The sequence below is a fragment of the Canis lupus genome, chromosome 15 (assembly GCF_011100685.1).
Source record: "Canis lupus familiaris isolate Mischka breed German Shepherd chromosome 15, alternate assembly UU_Cfam_GSD_1.0, whole genome shotgun sequence".
Lineage (NCBI taxonomy): Eukaryota > Metazoa > Chordata > Mammalia > Carnivora > Canidae > Canis > Canis lupus.
The window spans coordinates 36,090,059-36,106,383 of NC_049236.1; the positions used below are offsets into that span (position 1 = coordinate 36,090,059).

Here is a 16,325-nt window from a genome sequence, read left to right on the forward strand (position 1 = left end):
TCCTTCACTGCCTGGGCCCCAGTTCACTTCCGGGCTCCTTCATCCATGATCACTGAAATGTGACATTAGCCTGAAGTGGGGGGAAAGCTTATGGGGTGGAGTAGCCCTCAAAAGCATCATTTGGGTCCGTGGATTTGCTTCAGTCTAATCACTTAGAACCTGATTATGTACCAGGGGTGTGAGCTGAACTCTCTCCTGTGGTCTTCCTGCCATGAAAGACAAGTGAGAGCCAAGCCTTGAGAAGTAGAATCGCTGTGGTGTAGATGTGTCCAGAAAGATAGAAGACTGCAAAGAAGCAGCTCAGGATTATATTGACAGACAAGAATTGGTTTGATACTATTCAGAGTGTTTGCTTCTATTTTAAGATTTCTGTCACTGCATCAGCATTCGTTTTGGGTATTTAATGACAGCCCCTCCCACATTTATACTCTAAGACACCATTCCTCTTGCTAAAGTTTATTTAGCCAGGGGTGGACCCAAGCTGGGTCAGAGTCTTCCCTCTGAGAATTTGAAATTGAAACCATATAATGGAGGTGGGTGGGAGAATGGGGTGACGGGGTGACTGGGTGACGGGCACTGAGGGGAGCACTTGACGGGATGAGCACTGGGTGCTATATGTTGGCAAATCAAACTCCAATAAAAAATATATATATATAATAAAATAATAATAAAAAGAATTTGGAATTGAGACAATCTTCCCATGTGATAAGAACCATTTACAGTAGCAAAGCCGGAGGGTAGCCAGACTCTATGGTGTGGAGTAGGGTAGCAGAAATGAGAGACAAGAGAGAGTATTGCTTGCTTGACAATTCTGGGTTTCAGTCCTCTTCTGAGTGTCCATGGGTTTTGACACCCCCCCCCATTAGGTGTCCTTAAAATAATCCTCCTCTTCCTTTTCTGACTTGTAATCCTTTGGGTTTTGTCACTTACAATCAAGAATCCTTAATACAACTGTGTTTCCCAGAGTCGCCCTGGGGTACAATGCTCTTGGGATGCTTTGTTACTCTCTTATTTGGTTCAAGTTGTTCTGTTGTTTTCAGTATGTATTATATGTGTGCATAATAGATATTATAATTGTATTATTTCCTTCTGTGCGCTGTATGCTCTATGTGGGTGAAGGATATTTGATGACCAGTAAGGAGACGAATCAGGTTGAACAGACAGCAGAGTATTCCCAGTAGAGTTTATACATTTTGGAAAGTGTGTTTATACTACACCTGCTGTGTGGCTGGGTGAGCAAATCCAACTGAGTGCTCATGTTGTTTAAAAAGCAATACTCTAGTCATCTTGAATTTTTGGCACACAGTAGAGTCAAGTGAAAGAACTTAAAAATCCCAGGTAAATAATATGCTGACATTCTTGTGATTGTGCTGGGAAAAATAAATATGTAACTAACGAGAAATTTTACATCCACAAAATTAAAAGATTTAATTTTGTTAAAATGCACTTTATAAAGAACATGCCACTGGTTGGGGGTAGGGGAAAGGTGGTGCTCAGATTTATTTATGAAAATCACTGACAAAGCAATAAAAAGCCAAAATGAAAACAACATTTTTAGTTACAATATGAGCTGAACTTTTATATTTCTTAGTGAATTCTGTTTAAAAAAGAGAAATGTCTGAAATCAGCAATTGGTAGGTCCTTAATCCACTTTTAAATCTTTCCCCACCAGCATGGCCGTCACAGGGTGCATACTTGCTCTGTGTTCTTGGTAGGTACAGACGGCTTGATGATGAGACTTGTCAAAGGCAGCAAGGTCCCTGGTGGGGGAAGAAAGATGGATAATGACTTATTTTGGCAAGTAATATTTTATTTGGCAAGTATAATTCCATTATACTTGTGAAGTAAACGAAAAGATTAATCGTGACTATCTATGTCATGGTTATATATTTTTCCGAATTCCTGCCAAATCCATAGTGAAAATAACTTCACGAAGATATTCTTAAATTCTATCTTATAGCCAAGATACGACTTTTCCCCCTCTACCGAGCATTGCTTTATATGGCCAGCAACTTATTCTTCCAACTCATTGCAACATTTGAATCAAAAACATCTGGCTTTACCCACTCATTTCTTATTACATTTAAATAACTTCAGACTCTTTTTTCCCCTCCATGCCTACCCACCAATGATCCAATGATCTCCTACTTGCTTTTAAAGATCTTTCTGGGGGCAGCCCTGGTGGCGCAGCGGTTTAGTGCCGCCTGCAGGCCGGGGTGTGATCCTGGAGACCCGGGATCGAGTCCTACATCGAGCTCCCTGCATGGGGCCTGCTTCTCCCTCTGCCTGTGTCTCTGCCTCTCTCTCTCTCTCTCTCTCTCTCTCTCTCTCTCTCTCGCTCTGTGTCTCTCATGAATAAATAAAAAATAAATAAATAACATCTTTTAAAAAAAATTAAATATCTTTCTGGGTACTTAAGATTATTTTCTATTTACTTCCATTCTGCCAGTGTCTGAACCAATTTGGCCCATAATTGGTAATGTGTATTGATGTTTGTAAAAAAGCTAATAAAATTGCCTCCAATTTTAAATATTTAGAAGCCTTCATTCCTATTTCAAAATTCTTTAACACATTTAAAAATATTATTTTTAGATGGTGTTTTTTTTAAAGATTTTATTTATTGATGAGACACACAGAGAGAGATGCAGAGATGTAAGCAGAGGGAGAAGCAGGCTCCCTGCAGGGAGCCCGCTGTGGGACTCGATCCCGGGACTGTGGGATCACGCCCTGAGCCAAAGGCAGATGCTCAACCACTGAGCCACCCAGGCATCCCTAGATGGTGTTTTATAAAGTATTTTAGCAACAGGAAAAACATCTAAGACTGTTCTTCCCCGTTCCTTTTCTTTCTTTCTCTCTTTCTTTCTTTCTTTCTTTCTTTCTTTCTTTCTTTCTTTCTTTCTTTCTTTCTTCTTTCTTTTTTTTTTTTATTTTTATTTATGATAGTCACAGAGAGAGAGAGAGAGAGAGAGGGGCAGAGACACAGGCAGAGGGAGAAGCAGCCTCCATGCACCGGGAGCCCGATGTGGGACTCGATCCCGGGTCTCCAGGATCGCGCCCTGGGCCAAAGGCAGGCGCCAAACCACTGCGCCACCCAGGGATCCCCATTTTTTTTTTTTTTGAGGGAGGTTAGGGCAGAGGGAGAAGGAGAGAATCCCAAGCAGACTCCATGCTGAGTGCTGAGCCTGCTGCGGGGCTCAATGTAAACGACCTGAGAACATGACCTGAGCTGAAATCCAGAGTTGGACACCTAGCTCACTGAGCCACCCCATTGGGGTGCCCTCCCCCCAACCCCCAACTTCCTGATATAAATTCAAAACACAGTCTCAGCTGGTTCTTACTTGAACAGAGGTCGTGTAAACTTCATTCGTCCTTGCTCAGTTGCCATTTTTAGAGCCAGAGGAATAGCTTCCTCCCATTTCGATTGAATGCAGAGCCGTAACCATCTGGAAGAAGGATTTTTAGGGGGTGTAGGGTAGGAACAAAGGAGGAAGGGGCAGGATATATAGGCATAACTGAATATTATTTTTGCAATGATGAATAATCTCATTCTGGTTTATGCTGTACAACACTGTATATTTTTCTGAGAATCTCAAATCCTTGTGTATACAACCCAGTAATTGGAGAAGTCAAGAGGAGTTTGTTCTTGAAGAAGACCATACCTTTTAAAAAGTTTAGATCATGTTGGTGCTCGTGTACCTTATCTATACAGTTTGTAAAGGAATTAAACTTTGGTTTAAGACTCACACTACAGATCAGAATTAAGAAAGATTAACCACGTAACAGAATTAGAGATTTCTAACTATTCCCATATCAGAGTCGACTTGGCTAGTTGTAGAAGAATGCCTATTGACCTCAGGATTCCTAATCCTTCCCCTCCCCCCTTTCTATGGCAAGAGAAGCTTAGAACAAATGCTAATAAAAAGAATAATACTATCATCTTACAGATGTTGCAACTATTCCTTAAAGGCTACTCTATTTATACAGGTGCAATAAATTTCACAAGGATTTCTTAAAATTCATGTATGCCTCAGACTCTGCTTTCCCTTTCTCCACCTTTTAAACAAGTTTCTACTTTCTTCCACAGAGACAAGTTAAAATGATGTACCTGAATCGTATTTCAGAATTGTTAATGGCATTCAAGTTGTACACCTCTTGCATTCGCTTTATGTGCCCCAATGGAAGAGGTGCCTAAGAGCAAAATAAAGAAGTATGATGTATCATTTCAACAGGATTCCTTGGAAGAAAGAAGCTGGAGAGAAATTCTTAGCCAGATTAAAATCCTAAATATTTTATAATATAAAAATAAGTTAGATAAAAAGAAAAGAAACAAATGCACACGACAAATTTTGTGCAAACTTATTCAGGATAAGGATGTTCTACTGGGAGCAAAAGGATAGTTTAATTTGTGAGGTATACAGAGAATTAAATGAGAATTACTCTCCTCAGACTTTTTGGCATATGAATACTAACTTTCTAATCCTTTCCAGAGTCTTCCAAGTCCTTCCTTATACGTTATATATATTAAATGTATTCCATTCTCTGTATTAAACCACAGTCCCTTAATTGTTAACTCACCGATTACCCCCAGCTTTATCTTTGTGTATTTCCTCTGAAATCCCTTTTAAATGATCTATATCCCTACAAAATAGCAGTTTTTAAACTTTTATATTACAGATCCCTTTGAGAACCTGATGAGTAATAGTGATGGTTTCCTTAGGAAAAAGAGAAAGATTTACCATATAAGCACAAATGTCTGTATACAATTGCAGGGGGTTCGTAAACCTCCCATGCCCATCTTAACCCATGCTAAAGGGGGGAGCAAATCTGGTGAGGAAAGAAGACCAGTTCAGTCTGGACAAGCAGGGAGACTGGGGTGCTGCTAGGTGGGTGGTGACTCTCCTCTCCCACCATGACTCATTTTGCAAAACTCACCCCATGCTCTCGGGGAAGCATCTCTGCTCTGAGTGCCAGACCCTTCCCAAATCGTTTGGTCTCAGTTAAACTCCAAGTCCACTCTGTAGGTCCACCGGTTAAGGTCACCTCCTAGACCCCCAACTATCCCCAATTTTTGCCCTGCATATTCGGGAGATATCCCACCAGGCCCTCCCTCTCCTTTGGCCCAGGCCACAAGGCAGCGCTGTAGACATTTATGAAACTTCAGTGACTTAATGCCCTAAAAACGGATTCTTGCAAAGCCCTTGTTGCCTTAAATCCTACTCCTCTTTTTGTTTTGATTCCATAGGAAACTCTATCCAGTCTTCTTTATCCCTCTCAAGGTCCTGAGACCCAAGAGCACATTTCAGGGTCACAGTAAAGACCCCATCATTCCCTCCCTCTCAAAATGCAGCCTCTCCTTTCCATTTCACATATTCTTTTAGTTACCTGGGTTTGAAACCTTAAAATCTGCTTGGACTCACTCCTTTTATTTATTTATTTATTTTTTTAAAATTTTATTTATTTATGATAGTCACATAGAGAGAGAGAGAGAGAGAGACAGAGACACAGGCAGAGGGAGAAGCAGGCTCCATGCACCGGGAGCCTGACGTGGGATTCGATCTGGGGTCTCCAGGATCGCGCCCTGGGCCAAAGGCAGGCGCCAAACCTCTGCGCCACCCAGGGATCCCGGACTCACTCCTTTTAACAGTCAAATCCAGTCAGTCACAAACCCCAGGCTCTCACCCTTCACCTCTGCTTATCTAGCCTGTTCCCTCTTTCCTCATGTCCTGAAAGTCTGACATGTCCTGAAAGTCTGACAACTAATTTCTCCACCCATGTTCCTCATGTTGATCCACCGGTGGACTCATATAACTCACCCTTTCATCAGATGACTTTTCTGTTAAAAATGTTAGACCCTTTCCTACCTACCTACCTACTAAAACAAAATCTAAGATTCTTAGCATCCAAGATTCATCGTATCTGATCCCACTTATCTTCATTAACTCTTGCAACACTGTGGCTTGATACTCCCTCAGACCTGAATTTCCACCTCTGCTAACACTGTTCGGCTCAAAGCAAGCCCCACTCCCACAAAACCTTTCCTTGATGATGCCAGGTAGAAGGCAGTTCTTCACTGATTAAGTTTTTGTCAAATGATACCTAAAATATGCCTCCTTCTATTGCCAGATTTTGTATGTGTGACCTTCCCTTCTAGATTATAAGCTTTTTAAGGACATGATTTCTTTCTTTCTTGCATATTCTCATGTCCACAATAATACCACACATAATAACCATTCAACAAATGTCTTTAAATAAATGGATTAATTTTATAAGTTATTTTTTTCCGTTAGTTTTCACAATAATATTTTTCCCAAGTTGGGTTTGTCATAAATGCTATGCTTGTCTTATATGGCCATTGTAATTTCTCATGTTTCGAGCTAGTACTTACTTTCTGGAGCATCTGTGCTAAAAATTCATTCAATTGATGAGAAGAGAGATCCTTGAGGTCTGCTGCGGTGAATGAATTTAAATCCTCTTCTTTGGCCTAAAAGAAATGTTACCTGGTTATTTCCATTCATGTATGATTTAATAATATTTATTGGTTTATCTGACATAAAAATAAAGATTAAGAAAAAGAAATACAAGGATGCACAAGATGGTGAAAAATAGTAATAAGTGGGAGAAACTTTTGACATCCTTTGTACCATTCAAGATATGTGGATTTTCAAAGTAAAGAAGACATTACAAAAGCATATCAACTAATTCATAGGCCAAGTTGAAAACCTGGGGAAAAGGAGCAAATTGCATATTTTCTTAAATATTACATTATGAACATAAAAGAACACAAACTGATGTTTCCCTCTATCCCCACACATTCTGTTTTTCACACCTAACCTTGGAAATCATCTAAGTCTGTACTTTTCTTTTTTTTTTTTTTAAGATTTTATTTATTCATGAGAGACACAGAGAGAGAGGCAGAGACACAGGCTGAGGGAGAAGCAGGCTCCATGCAGGGAGCCCGATGTGGAACTCGATTCTGGGACTCCAGGATCACGCCCTGGGCCGAAGGTGGGCGCTAAACCGCTGAGCCACCCAGGGATCCCCTGTACTTTTCTATTTAGGATTCACTGTCAAAAATCTTGGAGGATATGATTAAGAAATATTAAATAAAACTTATCAAAGTAAGTATTTTCAAATCTTTAAAAACTAGTTTTAGATTCTTTTAAACTAGGCTTACTTTTTTGTTTCTAGGCTTACTTTTTAAATTATTTTAAATTTTAATTCCAGTATAATTAACATATGCTGCTGTATTAGTTTCAGGTGTACAAAATAGTGATTCAGCACTACATACATAATGCAGACTCATCACAAGTGCCTTCCTTCATCCCCATTCATCCCCATCGCCTATTTCACCCATCCCCCTACCTACCTCCCCTCTGGTAACCAGGAATTTTTCCCTAGAGCTACGCGTCTGTTTCTTGATCTCTCTTTCTCTTTTCCTTTGCTCATTTATTTTGTTTCTCGTAACCCACATATAACTGAAATCAGATGGTATTTGTCTTTCTCTGATTGACTTATTTTGCTTAGCCTTATACTCTCTAGCTCCATCTATGTTCTTACAAATGATAAGATTTCATTCTTTTTTATGGCTGATAATATTCCATTGTGTGTGTGTGTGTGATCTATTGATGGAAAGTTGGGCTTCTTCCAAATCTTGGCTATTGGAAATAATGCTGCTATAAACATAGGGGTGCATGTCTCCCTTTGAATCAATGTTTTTGTATTTCTTTGGTAAATATACTCAGTAGTGTGATTACTGGATTATAAGGTATTTCTATTTTTAACTTTTTGCGAAACCTCCCTACTGTCTTTCACATAAACTTAAGGTTTCTTTTCGTTTGAAAAGAAATATATGCAATGTTTTTAAAAAAAAATCAAATAGGGCCCGATGAAAAATTCCTTTGTTTTTGCTCCCTGTCTCCAAGTCCTGCTCCTCAGTAACCAGTACTAATAGTTCCTTGTATATCCTTCCAGAAAATGTAATGTATAAATATATATCCTTGTAAAGATACATTAGTTTACATCTTCTCCTTTCTACCCCACTGTGAAACCATACCTTAGTATCAAAACTTACAGACCTCATTCTCTGCAGACTTAAACTATCTATCAAGGATATGTCATAAGTGGTAAAAAAATGAAAAGCAAGAGAATGATAAGCCAAAATTCAAGGTAATGGTTACCCTAATGGGAAGGCAAGGTGGGTAGAGAGGGGATAAGGTGGGGAGGGTGAGTAGGGGTGCTTTAACAGTACTGGTGAGGTTTTATTTCTTTTCTTTTCTTTTTAAGATTTTATTTATTTATTCATGAGAGACACAGAGGAAAATGCAGAGACAGAAGCAGGCTCCCTGCATTGGGAGCCCGATGAGGGACTCAATCCCAGGACCCCGGGATCACACCCTGAGCCAAAGGCAGATGCTCAACCACTGAGCCATCCAGGCCCCCCGAAGTTTTATTTCTTAGGTTAGTGGTGGGTACACAGGCACCTGTTTTACAACTGATTTTTATACCTTCAAATAGGTGATGTACTCTTTTTTCTTTTGCTTTTATTTAATATTTAAGAAAAACAACTGAGCAATAAAACAAGGCAACAAGAGAACCAGTTGTAATCACTAGTGATTACATAGATTGCAGCTAGTCTTCAGTCTGTCCTGGACCTGCCAGCTACTGTTGATCCTGAGCTATTTATAATCATCCACCTTGGCTGCTGGGCCTGAAGGAATATCTCAGCAGAAAATCAGGAGCAGGAGCAGTTTTACCAGGTGGGCTGAAATATATCTTTCAAATGAAAAGAGAGGTCCTAACACATTACATTGTTATTAAAAGGTCCTGTTTCCCCTGGATCTCTAGCTTTTCTCCATGACAAGTCTGTAAACTACCAAAACACAGACTCAAGACACAGGTAGAAGAGCTGAAGTATGATCTGTGGCAAGATGTGTTATCAGATTTCCCTCCCTGCATAGAAATAATTATGCCTTTCTAAATTATTTAGCGTCTGTAATTAAACCCATCATCTAATCATAACTTAACACCTCTGGTTCCTGTTGTTACAACACTGACCATGGGAGGCCTACCACTCCAGGCATAGTATTGACAGTGGATGGACACAGGTGCCCAACGAGCCTGCTGGGTGGGCAGCTGCCTAGGTAGTTTCTATCCCCCTCAAAAAAATCTTGAACTAGATCTAAAGAGTTAGTAATACTCTAACTTTGTTATGATGTTATGAGAATCTTCACAAAGATGTTTATATTTTATTTGAAATGACAATATCTTTACCCTTGGTTTCTGTTTCCATTTTCCTGATTTGCCTTACTCTTGATTTGTTTTTCTTCTTCTGGCTGTCAGAGCTCAAAACCCAGAGCTTTCTATTCCTTTTTTAAAATTTGTTTTTATTGAAGTTCAATTTGCCAACATATAGTATAACACCCAGTGCTCATCCCATCATGTGCCCTCCTCAGTGCCCGTCACCCAGTTATCCCAACCTCCCACCCACCTCCCCTTCTGCAATCTTTGTTCATTTCCCAGAGTTAGGAGTCTCTCATGGTTTGTCTCCCTCTCTAAATTTTCCCACTCAGTTCCCCTCCTTTCCCTTATAATCCCTTTCACTATTTCTTATATTCCCTGTATGAGTGACACCACATGACGATTGTCCTTCTCCAATTGACTTACTTTCTTATTCTCCACATTTGATCAGTTTTCAAGGTCTTAACTAGCTATTTAAAATTAAACCTCAAAAATCTTTCAAATCTTTTATTTCCTCCTGTACTATTCTAGTTCAAGCCCCTAAAGCCTTTTGATTCTGAGCTACTATCTCCTCTGAACTACTAGCTGGCCTACCTACTAACTCTGACTTTCCCATCTCCACTAAGCCTCTATACTCCACAGTTTGATTAATGGTCCTAATAAATAGCTCTGATCATTTCATTTGTGGTTCAAAACCTTTAGGGATCCACTGCTGTTCACAGATCATGTGTTACATTCCTTAGCTTGACAATGAAGCTTCTCTATAATAGGGAACTAATTTATCTTTCCAACCTTGTTCTCCCTCTACTAATTCATGTATTTATCCAGCAGTGAATAAAGGTGGATGGATATAGAGATGAATAAAAACAATTTCTGCTCTCAAGTTGCTTATGGCCTGGTGAAAGAAACAGATACAAACAATGCAGTAAAAACAAACAAACAAACAAACAAATGCAGTAAAAGCTTTTTTAAAGTGAGCTCCACTAAAACCACTTGTTAGATTAACTGATATGCTCCACCCTCTCTTTATGTAAAATGAATGGACTCATGTCCAGGGAACAACTGATGCTCAGCGTGCGTGGGCCATCCCTCTGGTACCTGTGTTTTTCTTCCTCCCACCTGTGTCGATTTATGTGTTAACCACATCAGCTAGAATTGTTTCCAAATGTATTTATATCAGTTGTAGTTGCAATCAGAAAACCTTGTCAGATAAAAGGTAAACTGATGAAAGAAGAGTGCTGAAAGAAAAAGAAATTTCTCTAAATATTAAGTTTATTGCTCTGGAAAACCTAAGTCAACTTTAATTTAAAAGCTGCTGTGCAAAAAAAAAAAAAATGTTGCTACAGAATTTGTAAATGGATGGATTTTACAGACTCTGTAAAAAGATGGGAACAACAGAAAAATCTAGAAGGAGGTATTTAAATTCTATTTCCACTTTAAAGAAACTAAAATTGGAAGTTACAAGTGCATTAAGAATTTAGTTTACGCGGCTGACATACAGCTCTGGCCCCAGAGTCAACGTCTGAATGATATGTCTTAAATTAAAATGTCTTCAATATGATCAGTTTTTATGACACCCTGCTTTAACCAATGTTTTCAGTTAACTGACTGGTTAACTGAACTGGCTCACTGATTTGTTCCAATCTGATAAGAGTACTTTAATAATAGTACAATAAAAACCAAGCCAGAAATGGTGTGATAGGGCTGTTTACAGGATTCTATAGGAGATGAGGAAGGAAAGCCTTACTTAGCCTGGGATGAGGACAGAAGGGTGGGGGAGGAAGCAGAGAGGGTAGCCCTGGCAGACGGGAAGGAAGGAACACTAGATTAATGAACCTCAATGGAACTTAAAGGACGTCAGTGTGGCAATGGCCGTGGACAGAATCAGGGAGGAGGATGGAAAGATGAACCAGAAGAATAGGCTCTAAGCTCTAACCAGAATGAACTCACCTCTCCACCCAGGCTCCATGTTTTGTTGCTGCTTTAAGAAAAAAACCTTTGTTTGAACTCTGTGCCTCCCACCCAGAATGTCCTCCTCTACCTCATCCGTGCCCAAAGCATACTCAGTCCCAGCTGAAACACCCTCCTCTAGACAGGGCTCTCCTCCATGCTGCAGCCAACCTCAACCCACTTGCCTCCCCAGGTGGAAGTATCCACTCCTTCTGGTGACCTCTTGTTCCTTCATCTGTGTCCTTGTCATGCTGCTCATCACTTACTGTTTAGCATTGGTTATATATAACTACACTTTAGGAACAAGGGTCAAAAGGCAACATCTAAATTTGTTGCAGATAACAGGATGAAGGATAGCAAAATCTGCTACCCACAAATACGCCACTTTAGTATATTGATTATTTTAGCTGTAGGCTCTTCAAAGACAGGAAAGGCAAGGAGAGGTTTTCTCTGAACTGCACTCACCTGCCTAGAAATAGAATTTTTCCAAAGGAACTCAGTTGTCCTAGATCCCCTCCCCTGGGAGTTTGATCAGTCAGGCAAAATTGACTCTTATCACAGGAAAGGAAACTAAAAGTGGCCACCACGCCCAGGCAAACTTTGTCACAAGCTATCATACCCTCCCACCATTCCTCTAAGAGCCCATTCTCTTTCCTAAAAATCCTTTATTTTCCCCTATTTTCTTTCTCCCCACTGAAATGGTACCAAACCCTGAATACTGAGCCACCTCTGAGTGATTCATTTTTCTGTGGGCCTCTCCCCTGTGTACACGAGATATACACGTTCATAAATGTGTTTTTCTCTTGTTAATCTGCCTTTCGTTACACAGGTCTCAGCTAAGAACTTAGACGGTAGAGGAAAAATTTCTTTTCTTCCCCCTGCAATGATTATTCTTACATTTTATGTTATTTTTCACGAAAGCATCATCCAGGGCACATCCTCACGCTGGTTTCTCTAAGGGTTATGTTTCAGGATGTACACAAACAAGCTATCTTTAGGAGGCTCCATAGGTGTGGACAGTAACACCCACCAACAGTTGGCAATAGCGCTTGCCTAAGATCATTTTAGATTTATCTGGTACGGGTAAGGACTATATTTGAAGCAGTGTCTTACAAATGATTTATGAGGAAAAAGAAGGAAGAGAAAACACAAATATCTTTGCATGCCTTTCTTAAGACTTGAAGCAAGAAAATGGGAACAAATACCATCAGTATCTATTTGCTCCCCAGCCTTCAGTAACTTTACACACTGAAGGCTGGCTTAAGAGGACTTCGGATGAACTGGACTTATGAATAACCTCTCCAGATACATGGGTTTGTGAGTAAAGTACCCACCTGCCCTCTTCCCTGCCCCCACCTTCCTGAGTAGAGATGGATTTGCACAATTCTTTAAAAAGTGGTCAAAGTCACGTTAGTACTCACAGTTATCCACCGTTGACTTAAGGCAATACAAGCGTTTGTCAGAGTCATATCGTAACTGCAAAGACGAAAAAATACTAGAGGTTAAATTTCATAAAAATGTACATGCTTTTCCATAAATGTAATGTTGAAGTTACAGAGCATCACTTTCAAAGTTCTGGGTTTTTTTAAAGATTTTATTTATTTATTCATGAGAGACAGAGAGAGAAAGAGGCAGAGACACAAGCAGAGGAAGAAGCAGACTCCATGCAGGGAGCCTGACGTGGGACTCGATCCCGGGACTCCAGGATCACGCCCTGGGCCAAAGGCAGGCGCCAAACCGCTGAGCCACTCAGGGATCCCCTACTTTTTTTTTAAGACTTTATTTATTCATTTGAGAGGAAGAGTAAGAGAGCCAGAGGGAGGGGGAGGAAGAAGCAGGCTCCCCATGGAGCAGAGAGCCGGATGAGGGGCTCCATCCCAGGACTCTGAGATCATGACCTGAGCCACTCGGGCACTCCTCAAAGTTCTTTTTAAATAAAAAAGGCACCTGGGTGGCTCAGTCACTTAGACGTCTGCCTTTGGCTCAGGTCATGATCTTGGGGTCCTGGAATGGAGCCCCATATGGGGCTCCCTGCTCCGCGGGGAGCCTGCTTCTCCCTCTCCCTCTGCCCCTCCTCTTGCTCGTTCTCTCTCTCACTGTTTCTCAAATAAATAAATAAAAACCTTTGAATAAATAAACAAATATCAGGAACTCCAGAGTGTTGAAAATAGGAAATCTTCTACCTGACTTAAATATACTGATGTCATCTGGGAACTTGGAAATCCGAGCAGATACCAAATTAATGAAATACCTGCTTATCCTCCCGAGGGAATGCCTCCGCGTGTCTGTGAAGCTGCTTCAGCAGCATCCACTGAAGGCGCTGGGGCTCGGGTGAGCACATTTAGGGCTTGCTGTGTGCCAGGCACAGTTTGAGGTGCTCGTGACAACGCAAAATCCTTGCTTTTGTGGATTTTACATTCTATTGCTCCAGCTTATCTAACCTTCCACCTTTGTGATCATTCAACAAATCTGCGAGTGCCCATGTGGCAGGCACTGTTCTAGACACCAGGAAAAAATGATGGTGTCACGGGAGACCCTTGCTAGGGAGACTCCGACATCATGTGATGATTTTGTTCCTCTCTCTTCAGAAGAAAATGGAAATAACAAACTCTGACCACGAAGCAAAGCGAACTTCACTGAAATCTGTGTGTTCTCCACTTAGAAAATAAGTCCTATGTTTTGCAACAACAATGGAAGAGACTATGTGTGCAAAAATTCTTGCAAGACGTCTTTGTCCATAAATGATGCTTGCTTTCTGTGAAATGTTTCTGTTAGAGAACGGTAGGGTACCTGCCCTTGAGGACCTAAATGAAATAAGTTTCGATTGGAAGTTACCTTTGAACCTGCTAAAGAGAGTTTGTGCCCTAGGGGAGATTATGAAGGGGTTAAAGCAGTGACCTCCTTTGAAGCAGCTGCCATTTAATCTTGTGAAGTAGCCAGGCTGTGGGCTTCAGGGAAAGCCTTTTGTTTGTCCTCAAGACCAAATGGGATCAGAGGCAGTAAATTGTTCAGGCAGTAAATCACTTTCAACTAGAACATTCCTTAGCACTGATTTCAGAAGGACCAATAGGACAATAGAGGACTTCTGCTGGTCTCTTTCTGGTTTGTCATGAAAAGAACTAAGGAAGGATTAGCCCAAGGAAAGGAAGCAGCCTTTACTTATGGCAAGGTCCTAAGGAAAGTAGTACGCAAAACCAAATATGATCCTTGCTCTCATGGTGCTTCATTGTAGTGAAGGAGGAAGACTTTAATAATCACACAAATCAAAATTACTGCTGTGGTGACAGCAATGAAAGTGGCCTCATATAGCACCAGGAAACCCGAAATGGGGACCTAACGTGGTTCAGAGAGGTCAAGGAATATTTCCATGAGGAAGCAGTTCTTGGGCTGAGATTGGAATTACCTGAATAAAGAGTACAGCAGGTGGGTGGGAACAGTCTGTTCCAGCCAGGAACTTGCAGTAGTTAGCATCCTTACATGACTCAGGAGGACCAGAGTTTAGGTCTCTGATATGAGGAGGGTATTTAGTTTAAAAGGCAGTATACTGGAGGGGTAAAGATTGCCAGGGTATGAATCTCAACTCTGAATAGAATGAATACTGTGCAAACTTAGGTTAAGACATTTTATCTAGCTAAGCCTAATGTGCCTCTTCTGGAAATGGAGATGGCAACTTATAACCCTGCTGTAGTGATTAGCATAATACTTATACAAGTTTTATTTCTTATTGCAAAGGTTTTAAAGGAAAGGAAAATATCTTCCCTCTGTATCACCATCCTTCAGCTGAAAGGAGGCATTCCATAATTACTTGCAATTAACTGAATTTATATTTATAATATCATAGAAATGATTCTTTTGACCTGAGGGTCAAGGTTCAAACACCTATGAAGTCTACTTTCTAAGTAGTAACAGTTTAAGGAAGTCATAAAACCCTTTCAGGTATTTTGAGGAGCTCGAGGGTTTTGCAGGATGAGAAGGAAAGCATTAACAGGAAGTACTGACTTGGGTTTTACAGGGGGCATTCCAGGAGAGTACAGCCAGGCATTCCAATCAACTTGATTGAGAATATCAACCTGTGAAGGCAAAGAAGGCCAAGTTTGCTACAGAATAATCTTTTCCATCGGGGGGGGGGGGTCTTCAAATCTTAATTTTGTCTACACTGACATGTCAGGATAATTTCTGTTTTCCGATATAAATTTTTATTAATCAGTAGCATTCTGTTAAATAAAAGAGGAAAATTAAATATATACAAAAAATAAATTTCTGAATAAATAAATTTCTGGAAACACACTATTGAAGATCCCTCTGAAATATTCACGTTAGTTCATGTTGTTGAGATCACATTTTAAACAGGAAAAAGTACAATGAAAGGTTGAGTCTTAAATTCTAAACCAATACTACTACTAAGTAATTCAAATCAGTCTAACAAATAGCCATTAAATACAGGTATATTGGGCATAACAAATAAGAAAGCTTTTAAAAGCCAACCTTATCTTTGAAGTGGGAATACAGGAAATCCTTCCAGTCATCAGTGGTTATGCTCTTGTAGGAAAACTTCTCAACATAAGCCTTTAGGAATCCTAGGAAAACCTCTAAGAGTTAAAAAAAGAAAAAAGAGAAAAGAAAAAATGTTGGTTAATGGAAAGGTAGCTATTTAACATTTTCGGGGCATGCTTGGTAAGGTACTATTGACCAAGGAGAACAGAGAATTTTCAGAGACTAGGGAAACCAATAAGAGGTTTAGTGGTAGAAGAATGTTTAAAACAGGAATTAGGACTTCAGTTGGGCCTTGAAGAATATATATAAATTTGATAGAAGGGAGAAAAGAAATCTTCATTACAAGTAAGAGGAAAACACAATGAAGAAACAGAGAAGGAGCCCACACACTAATTCTAGAAGTAATGGCCTCAGTGTGACCCAAGAAGAGGAGAACAATATGGGAGAGGAAAAGTGTGTGTGGGTGACGGAGGGTCTTCAAAGTCCACAGACAAAGGAGAACACTTTAACCCCCATCAGTAGGGGAAGGTTACATATACTCAGCACATCTATATTATGAATGACTATGGTGGCATTAAAGAGCATGAGGTAGATTTGTATGTTCTGACATGGGAAGATGTCTGTGGAACATTGCTGAATTAAAA

General features: G+C 40.2%; 1 protein-coding gene across 1 annotated transcript in view; it reads right to left on the minus strand.

Annotated features, from left to right (window-relative positions):
- Positions 1–1,426: 1,426 nt before the first annotated feature.
- Positions 1,427–16,325, minus strand: part of LTA4H (leukotriene A4 hydrolase) — a 34,805-nt gene continuing 19,906 nt past the window's right edge. The window contains exons 13-19 of the mRNA XM_038558701.1: positions 15,673–15,776; positions 15,187–15,257; positions 12,609–12,663; positions 6,386–6,481; positions 4,106–4,188; positions 3,339–3,443; positions 1,427–1,760 (exon numbers count right to left, since the gene is read on the minus strand). Of these exons, the coding sequence (XP_038414629.1) occupies positions 1,643–1,760; positions 3,339–3,443; positions 4,106–4,188; positions 6,386–6,481; positions 12,609–12,663; positions 15,187–15,257; positions 15,673–15,776 (632 nt within the window). The 3' untranslated portion in view covers positions 1,427–1,642. The remainder of the gene's footprint in view (positions 1,761–3,338; positions 3,444–4,105; positions 4,189–6,385; positions 6,482–12,608; positions 12,664–15,186; positions 15,258–15,672; positions 15,777–16,325) is intronic.